At 45.7% G+C, this 25,487-nt stretch overlaps 1 protein-coding gene across 3 annotated transcripts in view; it reads right to left on the reverse strand.

The window, feature by feature from the left end:
* PLEKHA7 (pleckstrin homology domain containing A7) overlaps positions 1-25,487 on the reverse strand; it is a 220,398-nt gene that overhangs the window by 102,313 nt on the left and 92,598 nt on the right. The window contains exon 1 of one of the 3 annotated variants that reach the window (XM_037522712.2): positions 566-591. The exons of the other annotated variants lie outside the window; for them this stretch is intronic. Within the exon in view, the coding sequence (XP_037378609.1) occupies positions 566-579 (14 nt within the window). The 5' untranslated portion in view covers positions 580-591. Of the gene's footprint in view, positions 1-565; positions 592-25,487 lie in introns of those variants that run through there. 3 annotated transcript variants of the gene reach the window in all.

Below are 25,487 nucleotides of genomic sequence, written 5' to 3' on the forward strand. Positions count from 1 at the left end.
TCGGTCCTTCTGCCTGCTCTGCTCCCCGCTCTGGCTCTGGTGAATTCTCTCACCCTCCCGCGCTTCTGACTGTACCCAGTGCTTGTATAAATAAATAAAAAATAAATAAATAAATAATAATAAAAAAAAAAAAAATAAAGTTGCTGGGCATTAAGTGCAAGCCTCTTTAAATGGGCAGCCTGCAGAGAAGGTGTATCAGGCAAGGCCTCTGAGTGCCTGGGAGGGGAACAGGGGGGGCTGGAGGGAGAGAAAGACTTGCAAGCTGTCCTGCTGTGCCACGTGAGAGGCTGGTAGTTTCTAATTACTTTCAGGGAGTTTTCATAAGCGCCTCACATATGCCATTTTGCTTCAGGAATACAAAGCAATTAGGAATAGGATTTCAGACTCTGCGACTGACTCTAACTGTGGCTGCAGTGGAGCGCATTCCCTTGCACACACACTTTTGGCTCAAATGTGAATTTCAAAGGCCATTAAGGAAATGTGCAGTTTGGTCTGCCAGCCTCTCAGGGGGCAAGAAAAATGATAAATGTTCATTTCAGGGCTCTGGATGGCAATCACTACTCACTTCAAGGATGTCATTCAGAAATCACCATGACAACCACGGAATGGCTTCCTTCCTCTGTAGTAAAGACAATAGAAATTTTAATTAAGGCTATTCTTTTTTTCCCCTCTGACCAATGGTGGAAAAACATCAACAAAATGTTACCCAGAAATACAAGACCAGGAGCACTTTCAGAATTCAAAAAATATTTCTGGTGATTTCTCCAGTCACATGATCCGCCCCTACACCACCAAAGTCCACTTTCCCACCCTCTCAAGAACTCAAATTTTATAGATCTTGTAAACTCAGACTTGTCTAACTCTTTTATCAAACATTATAAAACTAGGTAAACATTCCAATTTAGTTTTCTGACTATGATTAGGAACAGAATTTTAGTCATCTTTATTTCAGTCATAAAATTCAAAAGACCTGGGGCCTCCCTGGTGGCACAGCGGTTGAGCACTGGGTTGCAAAGCTGCCTGCAGCCTCTGCAGTGCCGGTTCGATCCCCGGCTGCTCCCCGGCCACCGGAGGAGGGTCCCACATGCCGCCTGCTGCTCCCCTAGGCAGTGTACTTCGGTCCTTCTGCCTGCTCTGCTCCCCGCTCTGGCTCTGGTGAATTCTCTCAACCTCCCACGCTTCTGACTGTACCCAGTGCTTGTATAAATAAATATTAAAAAAAATAAATAAAATAAAAAATTCAAAAGATCTGGCATAGTTTCATAAAACACTTCCAATAAACGGAGACAACCCAAGATGAGACGAGTATTCAGTGGCCTTAGGGCAGAAGCAGATCTAGATTGGAACACCTGCTTTGCCCCCCTGAGTGACTTTGGGTTGGTTACTTAGCCCCTCTGAGATTTGGTTTCTTCCCCTGGAAGCTAGAATAACAAAGCCTACTTAGGAGCATGGGGAGCAGAAATAATGGTGGTCATAACCTGCCGGCACTCTACCTGGTACATCAAGAGCTGTCAATCAGTGGCAGCAGGTATTACTACTACTACTCTGCCTTATTTTGCACTGAATGGTTTGAGGCGGCCTTGTCCACACTTCCTAAGAAATGTCTCTGGCCTATGTTGGCCCTGCACCCTTCTCACACTCCTAAATGCAAGCTTTCCTCCCCTCCCAGCTGGACGACTCTAACAGCCCCCTTCCAGCTAACCTCCGTGGTTCTAGACTCTGCTCTAACTCACTGTCCTCATGGCCATCCAACCAACAGTCTAAAACCGTGACTTCTACTGATTGTTTCACCCTGTATGAACCTCTGATAGAACTTTCAGAAAAATAGGTCTTTCTGAAAAATATTTTTAAAGGTCTCAATGTAAAAGCTTGAGAATCCCAATGTCATAAAGCTTTCAATTTGTTCCTAAATTAATCTATAAATTCAATGTGAAACCGGGCCTCCCCAGTGGCGCTGAGTTTGAGCGCTGGGTTGCAAAGCTGCTGCAGCCTCTGCAGCACCGGTTCCATCCCTGGCCACAGGGCGAGGGTCCCACATGGCATGCAGACCTCTCCTGCTGCCCGCTGCTCCCCTCAGCAGTGTACTTCGTCTGTCTGCCTGTTCTGCTCCCTGCTCTGGCTCTGGTGAATTCTCTCACCCTCCTGCACTTCTGACTGTACCCAGTGCTTGTATAAATAAATAAATCTTTAAAAAAAATTTTTTTTAAATAAAAAAAAAGAAATTCAATGTGAAACCAATCAACTTCTCACAGTGCTTTTCATGGATCTTTGCAAACTGATCTTAAAATCAAAGTGAACGAGGGCCTCCCTGGTGGCGCAGCGGTTGAGCGCTGGGTTGCGAAGCTGCCTGCGGCCTCTGCGGCGCCGGTTCGATCCCCGGCTGCTCCCCTGCCACTGGAGGAGGGTCCCACATGGCGCACAGACCTCTCCTGCCGCCCGCTGCTCCCCTCAGCAGTGTACTTCGGTCCTTCTGCCTGCTCTGCTCCCCGCTCTGGCTCTGGTGAATTCTCTCACCCTCCTGCGCTTCTGACTGTACCCAGTGCATGTATAAACAAAACAAACAAACAAACAAATAAATAAATAAAACATGCCTCTAAAAAAAAAAAAAAAAAAAATCAAAGTGAACGAGCAAAACAAGGATAGTCAAGAACATTTCCATCATCACAGGTGCCCTCCTAGACAATGTTATTTTAGAGTAACATTTTTTTGTTTGTTTGTTTCTATGGGTTTTACTTCAAATATAGACTAAAAACTAGCACAAAAACAGACAGGTAGGTAGAAAATAGTTTAATAGAATACTGACATGACAGGTGATCTCTGAAGGTAGAGAAAGTTGGGTAATTTTCTCCGCCAAGCCACTGGAAGAATGAGGCTTGGAAAAGGGGAGGCAAAGCAGAAAAACGGGAAAGAAGCAATGACCTATGTCAAAGATCTAACATGTCTTAAGCACTGTGCTATGTGCTTTCCATGTGACTGTCATATGGCAGTCACCCTGAGCATGGAGGGGAAGTGGCATTGTTCTGTTAAAGATCAGGAAAGTCTTAAAAAAAGAGTGATTTGCCCAAAGGCAGAATGCTCCTATAGTGGTGTGGTGAAGAACTGAAAACCTCGTTCTCTGGTATTTCTCCTTTTACCATACTCTGCAAGCTGTTCCAGGCCTGCTGTCATTGGTCCCCGGTGCCAGGGGTGTGCAGGAAAAGTGCTGGCTGGCTTGTCAGGGTGAGGTGCAGGATACACCTAGTGAGTTTCTCCCCCGACTCACTCCCTCTTTTACCTGGAAGGCACCTGGATCTTACTTGCAGGCACACACAATAAATGTAGACAGCCTTAAAACCCCAGAGCTTGCCACCTTCCAGCCCAAGAAATCCAGGTCACACTCCAAGTTGCCAACTTAATGTGTAATGGGAAAAGAACTCTCCATATGTAAGCCTCTCACGGGTTGTAAATCCTCAGCTTTACTCTGATTGCATAACTGCGAATTCTGTCTTCATACATATAGTTGGGCCTCTATAAATTTCACTCTGCTGATCCATAAATCCTGTTAAAAAAACAGACTCGTGGTCCAGCCTGCCCTTAGCTCAGGTGGAAAGGGGAGGGGGATACAGTGATTTCCTGTTCTGTGAAGGCCTTGTAATTTTCATGAGGTGTTTTATGGGTTACAAGTAGACTATGAAATGCTGGCATCAGCAATTATACTTGGACAATAAAATGGAACAAATTACCTAAGGGCACAGATGCCCCACTACATTTCTTCCTTTTACATGTATTTAATTTGATCTGACTGTTCATCAAACACCCCCACCCCCACTGTCTTTGCCTCGTAAATAAGTTGTGTACAAAATTGCATACACCAGTATGATCTTTAACTTGATGGTCCTTGTACAGACTCAAAGGGCAAGTAAGATATGAGAGGGTGAAAAGCAGGAGGCTGTGAGGATGGCTGGATTGTGATACCAGCTCAATTCAGGGACAAACACACTTGTGACACCTCTCATTTTTCTCCCAAAAATCTTTTTTCTAGGTCAAAAATTTTCAAACTAGTTCAACTGGCACATCATGTGGAAGTCATGATGTTCTTTTTGCACAATGGAATACATATTTTATGACAGTTTATTTTTGGTTTTCTATGTGAAAAGCAATGTACATTTGTCCCTTAGAGAAAAATCAAACAACCTAGGAAAGTAACAGCTAAGAAAAATCACCTCAAGATCTCCCAATGATCTACCAATCTACCAATGACCAGATAGTCAAGTGGGAGCTGGGTATTTAACTTTGTGCTAAATTAAGTTCATTTCTTCAGTCATTTCTAGTGAGGACAAATTAATATAAGCCAAAATCTTAAGAGAATTGCGTAGGATTTATCTACTATTCTCTAAATCCCACCATCAGCAATTCATTTATCTGGGTAACTATTATCCATCAACTTTTCCTTTTCTCTTTTTTGGCTTGGTAACAGCTTTATTGAGATATAATTCAGGTGTCAAACAAATCATCCATTTAAAGTATACAACACAGTGTCTTTTAGTATCCTCAATATAGTCATAATTATAAAAACATAACCTCAATTTTATTTTTTTAATACTTTTTTTTTTAATAGAGGCATGTTTTTATTTGTTTGTTTGTTTGTTTGTTTTGTTTATACATGCACTGGGTACAGTCAGAAGCGCAGGAGGGTGAGAGAATTCACCAGAGCCAGAGTGGGGAGCAGAGCAGGCAGAAGGACCGAAGTACACTGCTGAGGGGAGCAGTGGGCGGCAGGAGAGGTCTGCGCGCCATGTGGGACCCTCCTCCGGTGGCCGGGGAGCAGCCGGGGATGGAACTGGCGCAGCAGAGGCCGCGGGCAGCTTCGCAACCCAGCGCTCAACCGCTGCGCCACCGGGGAGGCCCCATAACCTCAATTTTAGATCATTTTCATCACCCTAAGAAGAAAGCCCACACCCTTTAGCTATCAGCCCCCTTCTAGCCCTAGGCAATGACCAATCTACTTTCTAGCTCCATAGATTTGCTTATTCTCAACATTTCATATAAACGAGTTTATATACTGTGTCATCTTTTGTGATTGGCATCTTTCAAGTTCTATCCTTGTAACATATCACTGCTTGACACTCCTTAATTGATGAATAACACTCCACTATAAGGATACACCACATTTTATTAACCTACTTCAACTGCTGATGGACTTTCCATGATGCTGTTATGAACATTCATGTGCAAGTTTTTGTGTGGACATAGGTTTTCATTTCTCTTGGGTATATATGTAGGAGTAGAATCATGAGTCACATGGTAACTATATATAGAGGACTTGCAAACTGGTTTCCAAAGTGGACGCAGCATTTTCCATTCCAGTAGTGTATTAGTGTTCCAATTTCATGTCCCTAACAGCACTTTTTAATTGTCTGTCATTTTTAATATAGACAGCCTCGTGTGTGTAAAGGGCTATCTCGTTATGGTTTTGATTTGCATTTTGTTTATGGTTAATGATCTTGTGCATCTTTTCATGAGCTTACTGGCCATCTGGGTATCTTCTTTGTTCCAGCTTATCTTTTAAGCCGCAAGCATCTCTGGACAGGAACGTTGCCTGCATTCAAATATTACTTAGTGGCTGAATTGTCTTGGGTAAGTCACTTAACTTTTATTAGCATCAGGTTCCTTATTTATAATGAGATAATGTGAGACTTGAGATAAGACATGCAAAAGACTTAGCACACAGCAGGTGCATTGTGAAGGGTGTACAACTGTTATTAACAGCAGGCTTGATCATTGACATGACAAACCCTGAATTCCATGAAACAGGTCTCAGAAGGGGAGAGTCTAAGATCTGGGACAGAGAAATTGGTAGCAGGAAACAGGCAGAAAAGAGAGAAAAAGGGGAAAAAAAAACAGTTAACGAGTGGACCATTTTCAGTCTTGTTTTAGGAGCCACTGCCAGAGGCCCGCCTAGAGCCTGCTCATTCACCCTTCCAACGATGACGTAAGCACCTAACTCACTGTATTAAATCCATTTCTCATTACTGCCATTGAACCCCAACTGAAATAGGAGGAAGTGTTAGTCTAGCCATGTCACTTGGCACCCTCACAGCCCAGAACATGAAGTGATCAATAACCAGAGGGAACCAAACAGAGAGAATGAGTAAATGAATGGAATGAATAAATGGACTAAAAGGGTGTGTTTGGGATGCATGTGCAGCAGGGTGAAGAGGGTCCCCTGGCCCAGTGGGTCTTGGAAAAGGCTGAGAAACACACCTTAGGACGCAACAGCCCAGCTTCTCATTTCCCATCCATAATCCATCAACACTGCGGGAACATCCATATTAGAATATTTTTCATTTCTTTGTTGCAAACACTCAGGGATTACAGATTCTAAAGAATGCTGCTTTCCTTTCTTTATTTCTTGAAATTATGAGCAAGAAGGTAAAAAGGCCTCCACTTACGCTTTTTTGGCATATAAATAGCTCACAGTAGAAAGAAAAGGGGAGTCAATGGCTCCAAATTCAAAATAAAGACAGACTGTTCTGACAAGGTCCAAATTACAGAGCACTCCAGGCACAAATAAAGAGACACTTTTCAGAGAAATTCTGTTTTGCTATTCAATTCCAAAAGAGAGTCAAGCCAAAGAAAAACCTTACAATCCTCCACAAATTGATTTGGTTTCAGCGGCTACTGGGACAACATGCAGTCAGACAACAAACTGTCCTTTAGGCTTTTGTCCTTGCCATGCTCCCTTCCTTCAAAGACTGGAAAAGTATTGCTGCCAATTGGTTCTCCGATGTGGGGCAACAATAGTGATTTGTGAAATTGTAGAACTTGCTCTACTTTCTCCTTATAATCTCTCATGCAAAATTGCAAATCACTCTCAAAAACCTTGAGGCTATAAGATTAAGGAGAGTTTGGATTTTCAAATCCATTTTTGGGGTCCCTCTCAACATGCTTTCATTGCCTTAAAACAGTCTTTGCTCTCCCATGTGACCAATTATTGAAAGCATTTATAGAAAACGCCTTCACATATGTCCCCTCATTCACTAAGCAACTACTGGGTGTCTGCTGTGCATCCACCCATCAGGAATACAGTTCTTCAAGTCCTAGACTGACTTCTTCAGAATATGCACTTCAAAATGCTATGTTCCCTAACTTGTTCATGATGACATTAAATTAAAAGTAAAAAAAAACTGGAAATAACCTAATTGTTCAACCATATGTGAACAGAAACAAAATATGCTGTTTCTACTTGAAAGAACATTATGCATCCATTTAAAAAGTTTATAAAGAATCTAAATTTAATAAACTCTTATGTTAAATGAAAACCAACCAGGACCCACAATGATATAAAATAATGTATAATCTCAATTATATTTACAAAATCCAAAGAACACTGGATATAAAAAGGTCACAATGTTAATTCTAAGATTAAAGATAGTATCTCCTTTGCATACTTCTCTATGTTCCTGCTCATTGCAGATAATTTAGAAAAAGCAAAAAAAATAAAAATCACTTGTAATATTTCACCACTGTCACCAAGTTGGTGTTTTGCTACCCACTTATATAATTAAAAATTCATAGATACATTTTGCATATATTGCTTGCATTTTTTTTAAAACCTTTAAAGTGGGGAAGAATGTTGTTTAGACATATGAAAATAATGTAATGTTAACAGAGCCAAAGACCATATGTACAATATGACTAAAAGCACATTCAATAAAAACTTATTTTTTACTGCTTTTGTACTGTGCCATGATATATATATATGAGATATATATTTAGTTACATGATATATATATATATATATATAGTTAAAATAGAAATTATTACTCTCCCACCTTCCCATCCACCTCCCAACAAGTTTTTGAAAAATACACCTTAAGGTAACATGAATATAGGTATTTTTCCACCTTTTCTCCATTATCCAGTTTGGGAAGTTGTCGTATACTACCTCCATGATGAAAAAAAAATTAATTTTCTGCTTTCCTAGGGTCACTCTAGCCCAAAGTATTAACAATTTCCATTTAAACAAACCAAGCCCTCCAAGAGCCCTTCATTGCTGCAAAGCCCCAAGGAAGAGCAGGATGGAGCCCTTAGGTGAATATCTACAGGGGAGTGGAACCTGTAGGCACCCCTGATCCCCCAACAATGCCTGTGAACACTTTATCCAGAGGAGGAAGGAGGCAGAATGGCAGCTTCACACATGGCATGAAGGTAACAGGCTTTGAAAGACTGGCAAGGAGATTAGTTTGCTTCCCTCCCTTCTTCCCAGCTGTCCCTGGACTTCATTTCCTTGAACATTCTCCTCCAGGCTCCCTCTCTACCTTTCTTTAGTATCATGACAGTGATGAATTAGGCACTGGATAATCACAAGTCTCAGGATCCCACTTAAACTCAGCTTACAAACACGTTCAATGTGAAGTTTTTCATTTAATGCTTTCAAAAAAAAAAAAGATTTTTTGTGAGAGGAATCACCTCCACTTTGTAGCCAAGGAAGACGAGGCTCTAGAAGGTTAAGGAATCCATGCAACCAAAACCCAGGCCTCAGTCTCTAAAGGCTATGCTTCCCTTGACAGCAAGCACACCTCTGGTGCCCGAGTTGGGGACAGTTCATTCAGGCTCTTGGCTCAACCTCAGAAATGCCCAGGGGCAGGTGGTGACCCAGGGGACAGCCCCAAAGGTTCACACTGGCCAGCTGACAAACAGCAGGTCCTTAAAGTCATCGATTTTGGTTGGAGAGGAGCAGGCTGGTGAGGTGTACAGACCAGAAGCAAGACTATTTAGGTTTCATGAATTGGAGGGGTTTGAATTTTCAGTTCTCCCACATGCTCGGTGACTTTAAATAAGTTACTTAACCTGCTTTCTCATTTACAAAAATGATAGTGCTAGTACCCTTTTGTGGAGTTTCTGGGTAGATCAAATGACTTTTGCATTGCGTAAACACTTCACATGCACTGGTGTGTAGTAAGCATGCAAACAGCGAGTATACCAACCATGAATATTTACAGTGATGAGGACATAGGAGCACATCAGAGTGGGAGAAAATGTGGAATTAAGGAAGGGTGGTGTGGTTACTGAAGAAATGAAAGGTGCTTCAGTGTCTTGGTCTTTTTCCTTGCTAATATGTTCACACCTGAAGCTGGAACCCTTCATGTTCAGTGCTGTTTCCTCTCAAGACGTCCTGCTACATTAGCATCCGTGAAAATCGTGCCAAATACTGTGTGAAATCTGGTGAATTTCCAGCCACTAAGCAGAGAGAGAATTTCATAGGACCTGCAGGCAATAGCTGAAGTAAAGAGAAGGCAGCCCAGCCCCCAGGATATGGAGGGCGCCTGCTCCCCCACCATCTGAGCTGCATGCCAAGAGCCTTGCTACCTGGAAAGTCTGTCTCTGTGACATCTCGGACACGTTCCCACTCTGGGCTTAGTTTCCTCATCTGCAAAACTAAGTGCCAGGCTAACTGAGCTTTCCTGTGCCAAAGAGCTCAGAGACCTTTAATCTCCAAGTTCGTCTGCAAGCATCTCTTTGCAGATTGATGCTGGTTTCCCTGTGCACGCGCTGACCTCACACACCAATTACCATACATGGCTCTAGGTGCTGGCACTGAGGAAAAGAGAGGTGGCACTGCTTTTGATTTTCATAAAATATTTGACAGTCCTTTGGAAACCACAAAGGGGAAAAAAAACTATAAAAGAAAAAAAGAAAAACAAAACCTGGCTCTCACCAGTCAGAGGTAATAACTAACAATCAATCTTGCAGAGACAATGACCCAAAAAAGGTATTGCCATAGCCACCAAGAAAGAGATTAAATTTAAAGTGAGAGAAGAGAAGATTAACTTTATGGGCAGAAAGATGAAAAGGGTAATATACTTGGCCAAATAAAAGTCTAGAATTGCTGTGCTGAATTCTGCACTTTAAATTTGAAAGAAACCTCAAGTGCTGGTAATTAGACCTGAATCTCATCACCACTTAATATGTGAGTAATGTTTTATAAACACTTCCACATTCAAGGTGTCACTTAGTTCTCATTCACAACAAACATTTCCATCATAAGCAGAAGAGAAAAGGGGCTCAAGCAAGTCAGGTGCTTGTCCTAGACCCCACAGCTAGGAAGAGCAGTGCGGGCAGATAAATTCAGACTGCAGTCCAAATTCAGTGGCCTTTCCAAGTTTGTTTCCACCTTCCCTTAGCAAGCCAAACCAGAGAGTAGGAGAGAGTTAGCATTCAGTATGACTTCACTTATGTGTGTAACCCAGCAAGGTAGCCAAGTTGGGAAGAAACCAACTTGGCATATTTAAAAATGAAGTCCCCAAATGTAAATTTGCCATTACCTTAGAAACCATCACAGACACACAAGGCTTCTGCCACTAAAGCAGTGGTTCTCGACCAGGGTAATTTTGCCCCTGCCCTCAGGGTACATATGGCAGTGGAGGGAGACATCTGACTGTCACAAGTGAGGGATCCCACTGGCATCCAGGGGGTAGAAGTAGTGTTGCCAAATGTCCTATAATACACAGGACAGTGCCCACAACAAAAAATACTGTTAAAAATAGAAAATGGAGGGTACTCTCTACTTAATCAAACTAGAGGTGCAGAAAGATGGGCTATACTTTCAAAGAGCAAAGGTCTCTGCAAATATGAGGTGGTATTAACATCCTGGACTTGACTACAGGTGCTTCCAGGCTGATTCCAACCTTAATGCACGGCACGATCCTGGGCAAGTCACTTAATGCCCCTGTTGCAATTTCCCCTATAAAACAAATACAATTATCCTCCGTATGGGGATTAGTTCCAGGACCCCAAGAATCCCAAAATATGTGGATGTTCAAGTGGGGATTTGCATATAACCTACAACCTACACACACCCTCCTATACGCTCTAAATCATCTCTAGAATACCCAGTACACTGTAAGTGCTATGTAAATAAGTTGCCATTGTCTATTGTTTATGGAATAGTGACAAGAAATCTGACATGTTCAGTATAGATACAACCATCATAGGTCTAACTATAGAATCTGTATTTTCCATCCGAGGTTGGTTGAATCTGCAGACACAGAACCTGCAGATACAGGGGCTGACTGTATAAAATACCTTGTTTATTCCTTTTTATCTTTAACCTTAACTAAAGCATCCTCACCCTGACCAGGTTCCTCACTTAACTACCAGGCACAGTGACAGCCAGAACATACCCGGTAATAGAAAGTTCCATCCACCGGGGACTTTCCATCAAGCCAATATCATGCATGGAAGACCCGGCGTATGCACTCATTTTTCATTTTACCCTTTCTGCTTCCAAAAAGGATGTGGAACAACCTACAGCTAGTACACATCTCCTATAAAGGGAAATTGCTGGTAGGACATGGCAGGCATAGCTTACTCCTGATTCTGAAAAAATCACTAAACATTAGAATCACCCATGGAATGTTTTAAAAATGATGCTAGAGCCCCAACCTAGACCAAATCCATCAGAATCTCTAGCAATGGGTCCTAAGCATCAATATTTTTTAGATGTTCACACAAAGGATTCTAATGTGCAAGTCAGGGAGGGTATTCACTGGGCCATGGTCTTGCAGTGGGATCACTGGGCTTCAGCTTGCTAAATAAGCTTCTAAGTATCAGTGACATTCAGCCCCAAAGTGTATTTGGAATAACAAAGGGAGGCAGAAGGAAAAGCTCATCCTCAAAAGGAGGATAAACAATCTGACATGGAATTCATAAATGGGAACTGAAGAGCAATGAATTATACTTACTTACTGAGTGCATAAAACCACTGGGATTTGCCTCATAAATGCTTGTTTCATTTCAATCAAGCTCTAGCACTGTACCAAACACTGAAGGAGGGAACAGCAAAGTACAAAGAAGTATCGTGCCTTAAGGGCAGAGGCCTTCTGCGGAAGTAAACCAGGGTGCATCACGCAGTCTGTATCAAGGCAGGACTGCCTGGCACTGACATGGAGGGGAGAGAAAGGGCTCGAGGTCAACCAGACTGGGCAGCCTCAGAGACACTTTGGGTCCCGCCTCCTCTGGGCTTCCAGCCACACTCAAAGACACTCCCACAGGTGCTGCAGCACTCAGTTCCCTGGCTGTTTCCTGCAAGACTCACTCTACCTGCTGGCCTGTTGCCAGCCAGATTCTAAAGTACCTAAGTGAGGGACACCAGGGGCCTCTTCTACAGATGAAGTTACAGTTATATTCATTTCCCTTCCAAATTAACATCCCACTGCCCCGTAGTAAAGAAGTCAGGTCCCAACAAAGGGCCCTAACTAAGAAAGATGACGAAGGCTGCGGGCAGAGGGCATCAAGCAGCCACTGTGCCAACGTGGGAGGCATAAACTGGGACCGTATCCTCCTACACTGCGGCCAGCTTCCCGTCACGGAATGCATCCTGGTCCTCCCTGCCTACCATCCTCCTTCGCGCATTTACCACTTGGCCAATGCACTTGGGACTGAAATACAATTAATCCCTGCTGTAGCCACATTTCTTTTTTCCCACAGAATGAATCTGATAGACACGCAATGCCAATAGGAGAGCACCATTCTGAATGCTAATTGCCCCCAAGAGTTCTGCAGAGGGCACAGGAGAGGCTGGGATGCTGGTCTCCATGGCTCGGGCGCTCTCAGATTCGGAAACCCTACCTGGCGTTATCAGCAGCAACTCGATGCAAGGGCCGCCTTCCCAGTCGAGACAGCAGTAGTCAGAGACCCTCAAGTTTCCTCCAGGGTAACATAAGGCTGGTGGCTAGAATCACAGCGGTCAGGCAGTGGGGAGAGAAGAAGGTGGGCCCGCAGACCGCGCACAGCTCCACGCCATCCACTCCACTGAGGGGAGGCAGCGGAGGGTGAGGATTTAAAACACAGCAGATGAGATTTAGGTTAGATTCACAAACGAACTTCCTGACAGAAAGGGAAGCACTGGAAAGGCTGACCCATTACTTAAATTTCACTGTGGGACCACAAGAGGCTGATTGTACTGTCTGCCAGGGAGCAAGTGAGCAGCCAGGAGGTGCCCGTCTGCACACAACGGTCAGAAGCAGGGACCTCAGTGGCCAGCCCACGGCTGCCTAAGGAACCATGACGTTTTTGCTTCTTAATATAAAGTAAATAGAACACAATAAGCACTTTTAAATGTACTTTGACCTATGAATTCCAGCTCTAGGAATACATATTTTTATGTATTTTAGGGGGAAATTTATGTACTATAGTGGAAGCAATCTAAACAGTTCGCCATTGAGTAAGGAATGATTAAGAAAATTGTGGTACTTGTACCCCCACAGACTATTATTCAGCAAATAATGTTTTTAAGGAATATGTAAGGATCTGGAAAGTGTAGATGATATAATGTTAAGTGAATAAAACATCAAAATGATGCATTTCAAGAAAGAATGGAAATACACCAAAATGTTGGTAGTAATCATCTCTGGGTATGGAAGTAAATGCTTTTATTTTCTTCTTTGGTATTTCCAAATATTCCCCCCAAAGCATATTACTTTAATAATCAGAAGAGAAAAACCAAAAAGAGAGCAGTCTGTTGTATGACGTATCTCAGCGCCATAAATCTACTTCATCTGCACAGCCATTATTCCCAGAAAGCAAAACAGTGACACTCAATCTTTTACTTGGCAAGACAAACATAATTTCTCTTCCAAATGGCTCAGTGCACCCACTGCAGCCACCTGAAATCCGCTCCTCCCTATTTCCCGCTGGGTGGTACAGGGTTTTCCCTTCCCCCTGAAAGATTCATGGGGCTCTCATTCTGTGAGCAGACCCTCCCTTCACATCCAATTACAACGTGCCTAAATGAGTCTGAAAGGCAAGGGAGAAAGGTGGAACCCTGCAAAGAGCTGGGGTTTATTGGATTAACCTTAAGAAGTACTGAACTGCCAGATTTAGAGAGGGTCACTTCATGGAACGCCCAGCATCGCAAGGCACTGGGCAAGATGCTTTTACATACCTCGCAAAGACTCATTAACCCTATTTTATACGTGAAGAGACTGAGGCTCCAGTACTCACAGCAACTTGTCTCAAATCACACTCATAGTAAGTGGCAGAGCTAGAGGTTACTCCCCTGATTCTAAGTCAGGAAAGGTTTCCCCTCAGTCACCTCTAGCACTGGCCTCTTTGCAGGGAACATGAAGCAGACCATGCTTCTTCCTTCCAGACTTATACTGCCACTCTCAGTGACCTGAGGCAGGTCACTCACTGCTTCTCTCTTACCCATTTTCTATCTTCACCACTAACCATGAATAGAAATGCACTGGTCCACAAAGACACCTGTGTGATCCACTGTGGCCAAATCCTCCAATCTGCTTCAAGATCCTTAAGTTGAGCAAGCACTGTGTGGAAAACGGGCCTCACTACAAGGCTTGCTGGGGGCATCTGAGACTGGTGAGAGCAGATACACTCCTTCAGGGTCTCCTTTTATTCTCATGGCACTGCTGAAGCAGGTAGGTTATGGTCTCCTTGAACAGATGGGGATACTGTTCTCCAAACAGAGTTTGGAGAACAGGTACCTTGTTCTAAGTCTAACAAGCAGCAGAACTAGGTCTATAACTGAGGTCCTCTGATTTCTGGCCCAATGACGGTCTCCCACTGAGGAGAAAAGTAAGAACTTGAAGCCTGAAGGCCTGGATTCAAGTCTCAGCTCCTCCACTTACAAGCTATACGGCCATGGGCCTATTACTTAACCTAGGTCTCATTTTCCTCAATTCCAACATGAAGAAAATAGCAGTCCTACCTTGAGAACTTGTTCTGAAAATTAAATGGGATAAAATAGGTTAAAAAGCTAGCAGGTGCCCAGGATGCTGTTAGCTTTGGCATCACACAACCCCAAAGCATAGAGCACGGCTTTCCTAGCCGACCTCCCCAATCTGTAAGGCCTGAAAGGCTTTCATCGGAACACAAGACCGACAACCTGCACCAACTTAGATGAAAGTAACTTCCTGCCTTGCAAAGCCTGGCCTGTAGCCGTCACCTAATTCTCAGATCTTAATGCTAACTTTGAACACGCTCTTTTCTTTGCCATAAAGGCTCTTTTCTGGGCCCCCTCGTGCCCGGACTCAAACTCTCCTTCAGTGGCATCTCTGTGGTCAGTTTCCCTAGAAAGTCTTTACTAATCTTCCCAGGCAGATTTAACTCCAAAAATCCTGCACTTAGTCTTTTTTTTTTTTTTTAAGATTTATTTATTTAGTCATTTATTCATTCATTCATTTATTTATTTATGCAAGCACTGGGTACAGTCAGAAGCGCGGGAGGGTGAGAGAATTCACCAGAGTCAGAGCGGGGAGCAGAGCAGGCAGAAGGACCGAAGTACACTGATGAGGGGAGCAGCGGGTGGCAGGAGAGGTCTGCGCGTCATGTGGGACCCTCCTACGGTGGCCGGGGAGCAGCTGGGGATCGAACCGGCACTGCAGAGGCCGCGGGCAGCTTCGCAACCCAGCGCTCAACCGCTGCGCCACCGGGGAGGCTCCGCACTTAGTCTTATTGGGGTACTCACCACTATTATCAAAGTTGGCTACCTCCCCCAACTAGTCGGACAGCCACCTGAAGGTAAGGAATGTGCTGTCCTCACTGATTTTCAGTACCTATCTGTATTGGTTTCCTATAGCTGGTATAACAAATTACCACAAATTTAGTGACTTAAAACAGCACAGGTTTATCATCTTACAGTTCTGGAGGCCAGAAGTCCAAAATCAGTTTCAAATGGCTAATACCAAAAAATGTCAATAGGGCTGCATTCCTTCTAGAGGCTCTAAAGGAGAATGCCTTCCTTTCTTTTTTCAGCTTCTGGAGAATGCCCCCATGCCTTGGTGCATGGCTCCACATTGTCCCAACTTCTGCTGCCTTTATCAGTTTCCTTCTTTTCACTCTGACCCTCTTACAAGAACCCTTTAGGCTACACTGGTTCCACCAAGATAATCCAGGATGCTCTCCCCATTCCAAGAGTCTTCACTTAATCACACCTACAAAGTCCCTGATACCACATAAGGTAACATATCACAGGTTCTGGGAATTAGAATATGGATATCTTTTGGGGGGTGTCCATCATCCAGCCTCCCCATTATCATAGCACCTAATGCACAGCAGATAAGCAATGACTGCCTCATGCAAGAGATTAAGCTCAGTGTGCTCCTAAACCATGGAGAGGTAGAACCTTCTTGGCTGATTTAGGAGGGATCCCAAGCTGAGACCCCAAGCTCTACCAAAATCTCCCAAAGGGGCCCTGTCTTTATAACCTGCAACTCTTTTTCAGCTAACCTGGAGCAGCCCCCACTTTAATCACCATTCTTCCATTCCAGATAAAAACCGACTAGTTGATTCTCTGAACTTTAAAGTATGGATAGATGAATCACTCTCAAAAAATCATCCAGTAATTGCCCTTTAGACAGACTGACAGGCACAATCTATGTCTGCATGGAGCTCACAATGCACACTGTTTCATCATAACGTGCATGGAAGCCAAAAGGCAGCAGGATAAGAATTCCATCACTTACCAGCATGAGTCACATTTGATAAATACCACATATTATAAATACAGCACATTCTTTAAAATTCTTTCAAAATCAAGCCTTAAATTAGCAGGTTATGGTGGCAACCTAGCAACCAAACCATAGTCATTTCCACTTGAGCCTCGTATCTGAACAAGATGTCAGAACCCCAGCGGAGGGGCAGGCTGGGCCCAGGGCTCAACCACTTTGTAGAATGTGGCAGGTGGTTAGAAGGGGCAGGGGAAGGAGCCCAAGTCAGGATCTAAACTCCTGTGTGACCACAGGCTTATTAATCAAGCTCTTTCTTAGCGCACACAGAATGAGCCTATTAATACTGACCCACAGGTACAACACCTAGCAGGCAATGTGTTTCCAGAAGGGGCCGGTGCCCTTCTTCCAGCCCCTGCAAGTAAATCCTGTCAGAGAGCACAAATTGGTACATGTGCACTGTGCCCTAATGTTATCCACATATCACCCGCAAGAAGCCTCCATAATTCCTGCCTTATCCTGCCATATCCCTGCCCAACCTGTACTTCCACTTCCTTCTTTAAATAGACCACACAGACCTTAGCCACATCCTAAGCAGTTCCTGCTGCCAAATGAATAGCTTGATGTTCTACCTGTATTTCTCTTCTCACAAACATGAAAAAGTATACGCGCGTGTATACAACCAGTAAGGTAAATATTCACCCCTGTATTGTCTCACACCCTCTCACACTTAGGGGAACTGGTGGAAAAACCCTGAGTTCTGGTCCTGAGTCAAATAAAATTATGTATTCCCTGGTCATTTCCCTTCTCTGAGATTCAGTTCCCTGTAAATAAGGAAACAAAGAGGTGAGGTTTAGATAACCTTTCCATGTCCTTACAGTTCTGAAATTGAGAGTTATCATGTGATCCAAATAAACAAAAGAATCCAAGCAGGGAATGTTGAAAAATAAAGAGTGCTACTCAAAAAACAATCAGACTCATTCATCTTAAAACCTGAAACAGGAAAAGCAGAGAATGACATCGAGGTATATGCCCTGACTCTACTCATCTGGGAAGATTGACTGTGCTTCTCTTTCCTGGGACTGATGGGCAGTTTTTCCTGAGAGGTCACTTGATTTTGTGGGGACAACCAGGATTTGAATTTCATCCTGGGCGGTTGTTTTAGCACTTTGGGCAAGCCATTTAACCTTGTACTTTCTATAATCGTAAAGTAGGTAGTGCCTCCTTCACAAGATTAAGGATTAAATGTGAGCAATTTGTCTAAAGCACCTGGAACAGAGCTGGGTAGCATAGCTGTTTGCTATTACTATGATGCCTTTACTAATTACTTGAGTAGACATTTGCCTCACCCACTTAATTATAAACTCTCTGAAGGCAGGAATGCCTTGTTCATCTTTCTCTTCCCCACAGTACTTAATACAGTGTTTCACAAAAATAAAAAACTTGAACCTAATTGTTAAGGAACCAAAGCTTACAAAAAGCATGCCTGCTTCAAGACAAGAAACTGGATATTCCCAGAGATGTAGAAATAAATCTTTTCTGGCAAAGACAAATGTCCCTTCTTCCTAAAAAACTTTAGAAAATCATCAAAATGTCAACGGCAGAGCCTCCCTGGTGGCACAGCGGTTGAGCGCTGGGTTGCGAAGCTGCCTGCAGCCTCTGCAGCGCCGGTTCGATCCCCGGCTGCTCCCTGGCCATGGGAGGAGGGTCCCACATGGCGCGCAGACCTCTCCTGCCGCCCGCTGCTCCCCTCAGCAGTGTACTTCGGTCCTTCTGCCTGCTCTGCTCCCCGCTCTGGCTCTGGTGAATTCTCTCACCCTCCCACACTTCTGACTGTACCCAGTGCATGTATAAATAAATAAAAAAAAGAATGAATGAATGAATGAATAAATCTTTTAAAAAAAAATGTCAACAGCAGTTGTCTTTGGTGAGTCCCCCTTTCTATTTTCCTTTGTAATTTTCTAAATTTTCCACAATATGTACAGAAAAGGGAAAATTGTTAAAATTATTGCAATAAATGAAACTTTGCCTTGGAGTCAGAAACCTGTCCAGTGTCCACCGTTAGATCTGGCTACCTGACCTCAGCCAAGTCCCTCCTCTTTTCAGTGATATGACATGAACAACACCCATGCTGACATCAACAAGCGGCTATCGGAGCCAGGGTACCTGGGTCAGTGCCAGGAAAACCGTATCTCCGCTACCAAGAGCTCTGCATCTCCTGGGCAAGTCTGTAGACCCACCAGTTGCTTTTTTTAATTCCAAACCAGACCTTTGTTCCTTATGTCACACCCTCTTATGTTTTCTTTGTCATAAAGAGTAACCCACAAAGCCTCTTTCTTGTCCTATAAATATGCTACAAAAGCAAGGAGAATGGGGCCTCCCTGGTGGCGCAAGGGGTGAAGTCTAAGCACTATGAAGCTATCAGCAGCCACTGCAGCACAAGTTGAATCCCTGGTTAGGAGGCTGACCCACATGGCACCGCAGATCCCTCCTGTCTCACCTGCTGCTCCCCTCTGCAGTGTATTTCAGTCAATCTGTCTGTTCTGTACCCCATTCTGTCTCTGGTGACCCTCTCATCACCCCACCCCTGCACCTCTGGCCTATACCCCAGCTCTTGTATGCATAAATAAGATAAATCTTTAAATAAAAAAAGGAATGAGAATGAATGTGAGGCTGGTATCACAACTGTTAATGAGCACCACCAATGTTCCAAATGCTATCAGCCACTGAGTTCCTATTTTTTATAGGGTATTTGTTTCTTTCTTTCTTTTTTTTCCCCCAAACATATTTAAAACTTCAGAAGTGAGTGCTCACTGGCAGACTGTTTGGAGCAGAAGGAAGGAGGCAAAGCAGCACATCAGAACCACAGAAAAAATGGAACTTGAAAACTGAGCCTCTTTCTTAAAAGGCACCATTAGGCAAGTGAGCACAAGAGGGTCTAAGTCTCACACAAATGACACTGAAAATCACAGCCAAGATGATGCTGTGCCCTTTAGCCCCACAGAACCTATAGATGAGGGGACAGAGGACAAGAGAATGCACCAAAAGGACAAACTAATCAATAAGAATCTTGTCTACTCATTTTATAAACTTACACCCTGGGATATTAGAATAAGGCAATGGAAGAAAGGCAGTGTGCAGACATTTGCAGAAACTTTGGTTTATTTCTACTCTGGGTGAAAGAGGTGTTCAGACACATGATTCCACAGGGAGACAGCTACCCAACAACAAACACAATTCCTAACAGCTCAACTTCCACATTAATAAAATATGGGCAATAGTTAACTGTGCCCTAAATTGTTGTGGAAATTAAATGAGATGATACACAAAAGCACTCAGAATATCGGGTGCATTCTAATCTATGATGATTTATTTGCATGCTGCATTACAATTTTGCATCCATTATCCCACGTGAACATAAGAACTGTGTGAGGCAGGATTTATTATTCTCAAAGATGCTGGTTCAAAGAGATAAAAAGAATTGTTCAGTCGTGTTGCTAAAAAAATGTCAGGTATCTGGCTGCTCCTGGAGCTAACACCCCATAATCCTGCCTTGCCAGATACCTGTTCTTGCAAGAGTTTGAGCATGCTACCTTTCCAGCTAAACTGTGCTGCGTGCCTGCGGCCAGGGGTATACAAGTTCTCTCTGAATAACCTGAGACTGAAAAACAGGTCTGATGTGAAAGCAGGAAGAAACCCTTCAGGAAGTTCTCACATCTGACCCTCACACAGGAGCCTGGGTATAGAGCCTCTGTGATTGGCACAAAATGGCATTTCTCGTTTTCTACATAACAAAACAACTCTTTCAGTTGCTAGTCCAAGGATCCTCCAGCTGCCTTTAATTAATAATAAAAAAAACTAATAGCTACCAATTAACAAGAACTGTGCTAAATCCTTTACAAACACCTCTTATAATCCTCCCAGCTACCCGTGATAGGGAGGGGTGAAGAGAGGTATCTCTCTAACAGGCAAAGGAGCCCCCAGTCCCACTAGAGACCCAGGGACACAAAACTAGTAGAGACTGAGTTTGAACTCAGGTATGCAGAGAAAATGCCAAACACCATCCGGCTCACTTAATTTCTCTCCCCACTCACTCCTGTTTGCCCATAGGGCAGAGGCCTGGAATAGAGATTATCCTCGCCACTAGAGATGGTATAAGCCCTAGGGAGGCTTATACCTAGGGAGAAATTCTGCAAACCAAGACTGCAAAGGCTGCCAGGATCTTTATCCTGTTTTTCTTCTTGATCTTGTGTGATTCAAGACAAACCTTGAGAGCACCTTTCTCTTAGCCTGGGTAATTTCTGCCCATGCCAAGAACAGACTCCCTGCCACAGCTGCTGTGCAGCACAGTAACAGCCACAAGCACTGCCTTCTCCCTTTCAGGAGGGAGACGACAAAGCCAGGAGATGGAACACAGAAATAGGTTTCGGGGCAGCCAGGCCCCAGAACAGAGGCCTGATGTGGAGCCCCCACAGCTGCTCTGCCTGGCATAGACATCAGGAGCAGGACACACTGCCTCACTTTCCCTACAACTCCTGATGATTCCCATGCTCATCTTGCAAGGCCTCAGGGACCCTGCCACCCACCTACTCTTTACAGAATCACCTAGAGTAGCACCCCCAGGTAGTGGCCAGGCCTTTACCAAGGAATTTTCAGTCTTGACCAGAGGCTGAAGGTGAGCAGACACTGTAGATGTGGCCTTGGGCAGACATCCCTTAACAAAAGAAAAGAAAAAACTTGCTCCTAATCAGCATAATCTCCATACCCTCAGCTCAGAGGCTCAGCAGATCACCAATGGATCTGGGCCCTGGTAAAGGAAGAGGCAGTCCAAAAGCAGTTGTTTGGAAGGGAGATGCTGCTGAGTAGACCTATCACAGGCGCAGATGAGAGGACAGGTGGCATGAATTCCCCACCACCACCAGGGAGTCAGAGTCAGCAGCCTTTCTGAAACCAATTCCTTCACCCATTTCCTGCCTCGAAAGCTGGGGTGAGATGGGGACTCAGATCAGGACTCTGCCCCGGAGACCAGAGTCGGGAAGAAAATACAATTAGCAAGCAAAGACACTAAGGAACAGGAGAGGAAATTGGAGGAAGATGGGTAAGGGGTTCTACAGCACCAGCCTCAGAGAACCTCTTTGATATAATGTACTGCCAAAGTCTGAGCTAAAATATCTGTCTCTATACTCCTCACCCCCATAAACCCACGCCCCTCTACACATTCCTCTCCCCCATAAACCTAGCTGCCCTGCAAACTCCTCTCCAGGGATAAGCCCAGCCCCCTCTGTGCACAGTGCCCCACAGAAGTGTCAAATGCCAGACATGCCTTCTTCTCATCACACCTATTCTACAGCTCCATCCACCCTTCATTTTACAAAACTGAGCACTCTATCTTAAACCGACAAAAACAGTTTACCAGGTCTCTAGGGCACCATGCTGCCTGGTGGACTAAGTTCCAACGGCCCTCCGCAGGCCTCAGCTGGGGCAAAATCTCAGACCTGCTTCCAAACAGTGCCACCAACAGCTCTCCATTTAAGGCCTGGTCCCTCCCTTCCCATTCAATAGGGTTGGGGGCTGGAATACTCCACCCTCCCGGCCCTTCCCATAACCACCCCCCCCTCCCACACACACACACACACAAACAGAGCAGGCCTTGTGAGACCAGAGTCCACCCTCTCACAGCCATGGGGGAGAGAAACTGAAACCTTCTGAGGAGGAGTTTCACTCCTCTCAGTTTTTCCCCTTTGGGGCCTCCTTCAGCTCAGCACTAAGGACACCTGAAGAGACAGGTCAGGTGATCACCTGGCAGATACTTTTGCCTTTGCCTGCAGTCCTGCAGACCAGAGGCCTGAAAATACACCCTGGGGCACTTGTTGAGCAGGTGCAGAGGTTTTCAGGTCCTGGGACTGGTACAGAGCAGTGTTTTCCTGAAAGCCTCAGACTGCTGTCTGCGGACTCAACTCAGGGCTCACACACCTACTCTGGAAGCTTCAACAGGAAGCTGCCCTGAGAGGGGGTGGGAGTGAGGTTGGTTTCTGAAGGCCAAGAAGGAAAAGGCTAGTTGAAAAGTACATGAACACCCAGAGGTGCTCGCTCCCTGTCCTCCCAGGGGATTCGAGCTGTCTCTCAGACTAGAGGAGGGGATCCCTTCCGCGGAGTGCAGGTCACTAGGGGGACGCCAGCGCCCTTCTCAGGAAACAGGCTGCAATATCTTGGGCTTAAACCTTGATTGCCAAGCCCAATTAAAAAGGGAGCGGAAAACCTGCAACCCACCAATCTCATTTCCAGGTTCCCTCTCTCCAGCCCAGCCTAGACACATTAATAATTAACTTGCCTACCCTGGAGCTCGCCTGCGTTGCCATAAAAGATGAGTAATGGCACTGGGGCCCGACCCCCTGCCTGTGGACTCCGGGTTTTAGAGCTCGGGGCTACGACCCATGCCTGGAACAAAGCCTCCGCATTCCTTCGGGAAGGTGTGTCTGCAACCAGACCGGTCACAGGCCAGAAACTGACCCAAGACCCTTTGCCGACTCCGGGCCAGAAGGAGGTAGGGGGAGGTTGGAAGAAGGGCTGGCGCCCCAGAGCGCGCCTAGCAGAGTAGGGTGCCGAGGTCGTCTCTGCCCACCTCCCCGCCCCCCGCCACCCCGCCCCCGCCCGCCCGTGATCCCCGCCGCGCCGAGCTGTCCGCTGAACGCAGTCAGTACTTGGGAGACCCAATTTTTAAAACAAGGCAGCTCCCTGGGAGCCCTTCCCGATGAGTAACCCAAAGCCGGACTCCGGCTCAATGAATTATCTCGCTGAAACTCCAGCTGCGAGCTGCGGCTTCCGCGCGGACGGCCCGCAGGGGACGAACCCACTTGCCATCACGCCAGTGCCCAGACACAAAAGCACCTCAAATGCAGTCCGTGCGCCCTGCCAGCCCAACAGCCCGAAGCCCCCCGAAAGTTATGGCGCGCGGACCCACCTGCAGGCTCCCCGCCACGGCCCCTGCCAGCCCCCGAGGGCGGCAGGGCGCGCGCACCCGGGCGGGCAGCGCCGCGGCTCCATGCGTCCGCTTCGCCAGCCGGGACCCGGCGCCGGTCAGCAGCGCTGGGCGGCGGAGCGCGCTGGGGCCTCAGCGCGCCCGCGGCGCATCGCGCGCCCTCCTCGTCCTCGCCTGGGCCTTCCCTGAGAGCCCACACCCACTTGACATCAGCGCGGATCCAAGCACGTGGCGCAGCGCCAGACTGTAGACCCTGGCGGTTCAAAGCTTGCCCTGGGCGCCGCTGCCCGGCCAGGACGGCGCGTCCGAGCCCGGCACATTCCTCTCCTAGCAAAGGATGCTGCAAGCTGGAGTAGGGAGGGAGACCGCGGAGGGGGAGGGAAACCGGCAGAGGGGCAGGACCTGCAGCCTAACAGCAGCGCTGCTCTGGCATCCGGCCAGCCACCAGCAGCCCGAACAGCTCTTGCAGCAAGTGCCCGTAGATTGTGAAGACCAAGCTGCAGATGACCCGGGTTCTTATCCTCTCCCCACCAAAGAGCCCTTCCAGAGTCCTGACCTTGAATCCCCTTGTCTAGAAAGATTCAAGTAGGCTCCTCTCTAACCATCCCCATCAATTTGCTGGGGCTGCTTCTCCAAGTCAGAAATGAGTGCTTGATTGGATGTGGTTGCTGACCCCATCACCCCGGAGGCCACTACGGGGCACTCAGGAAAGCAAACTATACCGGCTGACTTGTCTCACACTAACAGCCTCAGCTGAGTCTCCTTTCTTTCTCCTTTCAATGCCCTTAGCAATGAGATTCTTCTGGTTCTGCAGGCAATCAGAAACAGCACTGCCCAGCTGCCCACACACACACTTCTAATTCACTCATTAGCATCCATCCAAATAGTCAAGCATTCAAGCATTTATTAAGAAGGCTCAGTATGCTCCAGGAGCAACAGATAAAGCTTATAGTCTAGTCAGGGAAAGAAATAGCAAACGCAAAACAAGGTAATTATAATTGTTACAAAAGTATTAAAGTAAGAAGTGCTATAAGAATGTACATAGGGACCCTAAACTGTCTTGGCAGTCAGGAAGGCTTCCCTGAGGAAGAGACATTGGAGCTGCTGAGCATGAAAAGGAATTGTCTAAGGGGCCTCCCTGGTGGTGCAAGGGGTTGAGGCACAGGCTGTGAAGCTGTCCGAGGCCTCTGTAGCACAAGTGCGATCCCCCGCTGGCCAGGGAGCAACCCACATGGCGCAGCAGACCTCTCCTGACTCGCCAGCTGCTCCCCTCAGTGTATTTCAGTCAGTCTGCCTGTTCTGTTCCCCACTCTGTCTCTGGTGAGTCCTCTCACCCCCCACACTTCTGGCCTATACCTCAGTTCTTGTATGCATAAATAAATAAATCTTAAAAAAAAAAAGGAGTTGTCTAGGGAGAGGGAAAGTTCAGGATACTCTGGTTATTAAAGTGCAAATTCATTCCCATTAACAGATGGAGACCATCAAGCAGAAGTGAACTGTGAACTGCCATGCCTTAGACACCTATACCTTTATTCAGGAAAGCATGGGGCAATTCACAGGCTCTGGAAGAAAGTCTGGCTGGTTGTTCAAAGAGGTCCTTATGTCTGTTGTCTCACCTCCCCTGAACTATATGCTGTTCCCCCTCAATGAAAAAGCTCTTAACAGGGAGTTGGGAGCCTTTACATCTAGCTCCAACTCCATCATTAATTTACTCCTCTAAAATGAGGAGCTGGACTAGGGCAGAGTTTCTCCATTTATTTTTTTTAAACCCATATTGCCTTTGAACAAATATACATGAGTCATTCCCATTCTGTAGTGTCTATGATGACAAAACATCAAATCATTTTTCAAATCAAAAACTATAATATTTAGTAGGCTTTTAAAACTATATATTGGGCCTCCCCGGTGGCACAGCGGTTGAGCGCTGGGTTGCGAAGCTGCCCGCGGCCTCTGCGGCGCCGGTTCGATCCCGGCTGCTCCCCGCCACGGGAGGAGGGTCCCACATGGCGCGCAGACCTCTCCTGCCGCCCCTGCTCCCCTCAGCAGTGTACTTCGGTCCT

The sequence above is a fragment of the Talpa occidentalis genome, unplaced genomic scaffold (assembly GCF_014898055.3).
Source record: "Talpa occidentalis isolate TD23 unplaced genomic scaffold, MPIMG_talOcc4v2.1 talOcc4.3, whole genome shotgun sequence".
Taxonomy (NCBI): Eukaryota; Metazoa; Chordata; class Mammalia; order Eulipotyphla; family Talpidae; genus Talpa; species Talpa occidentalis.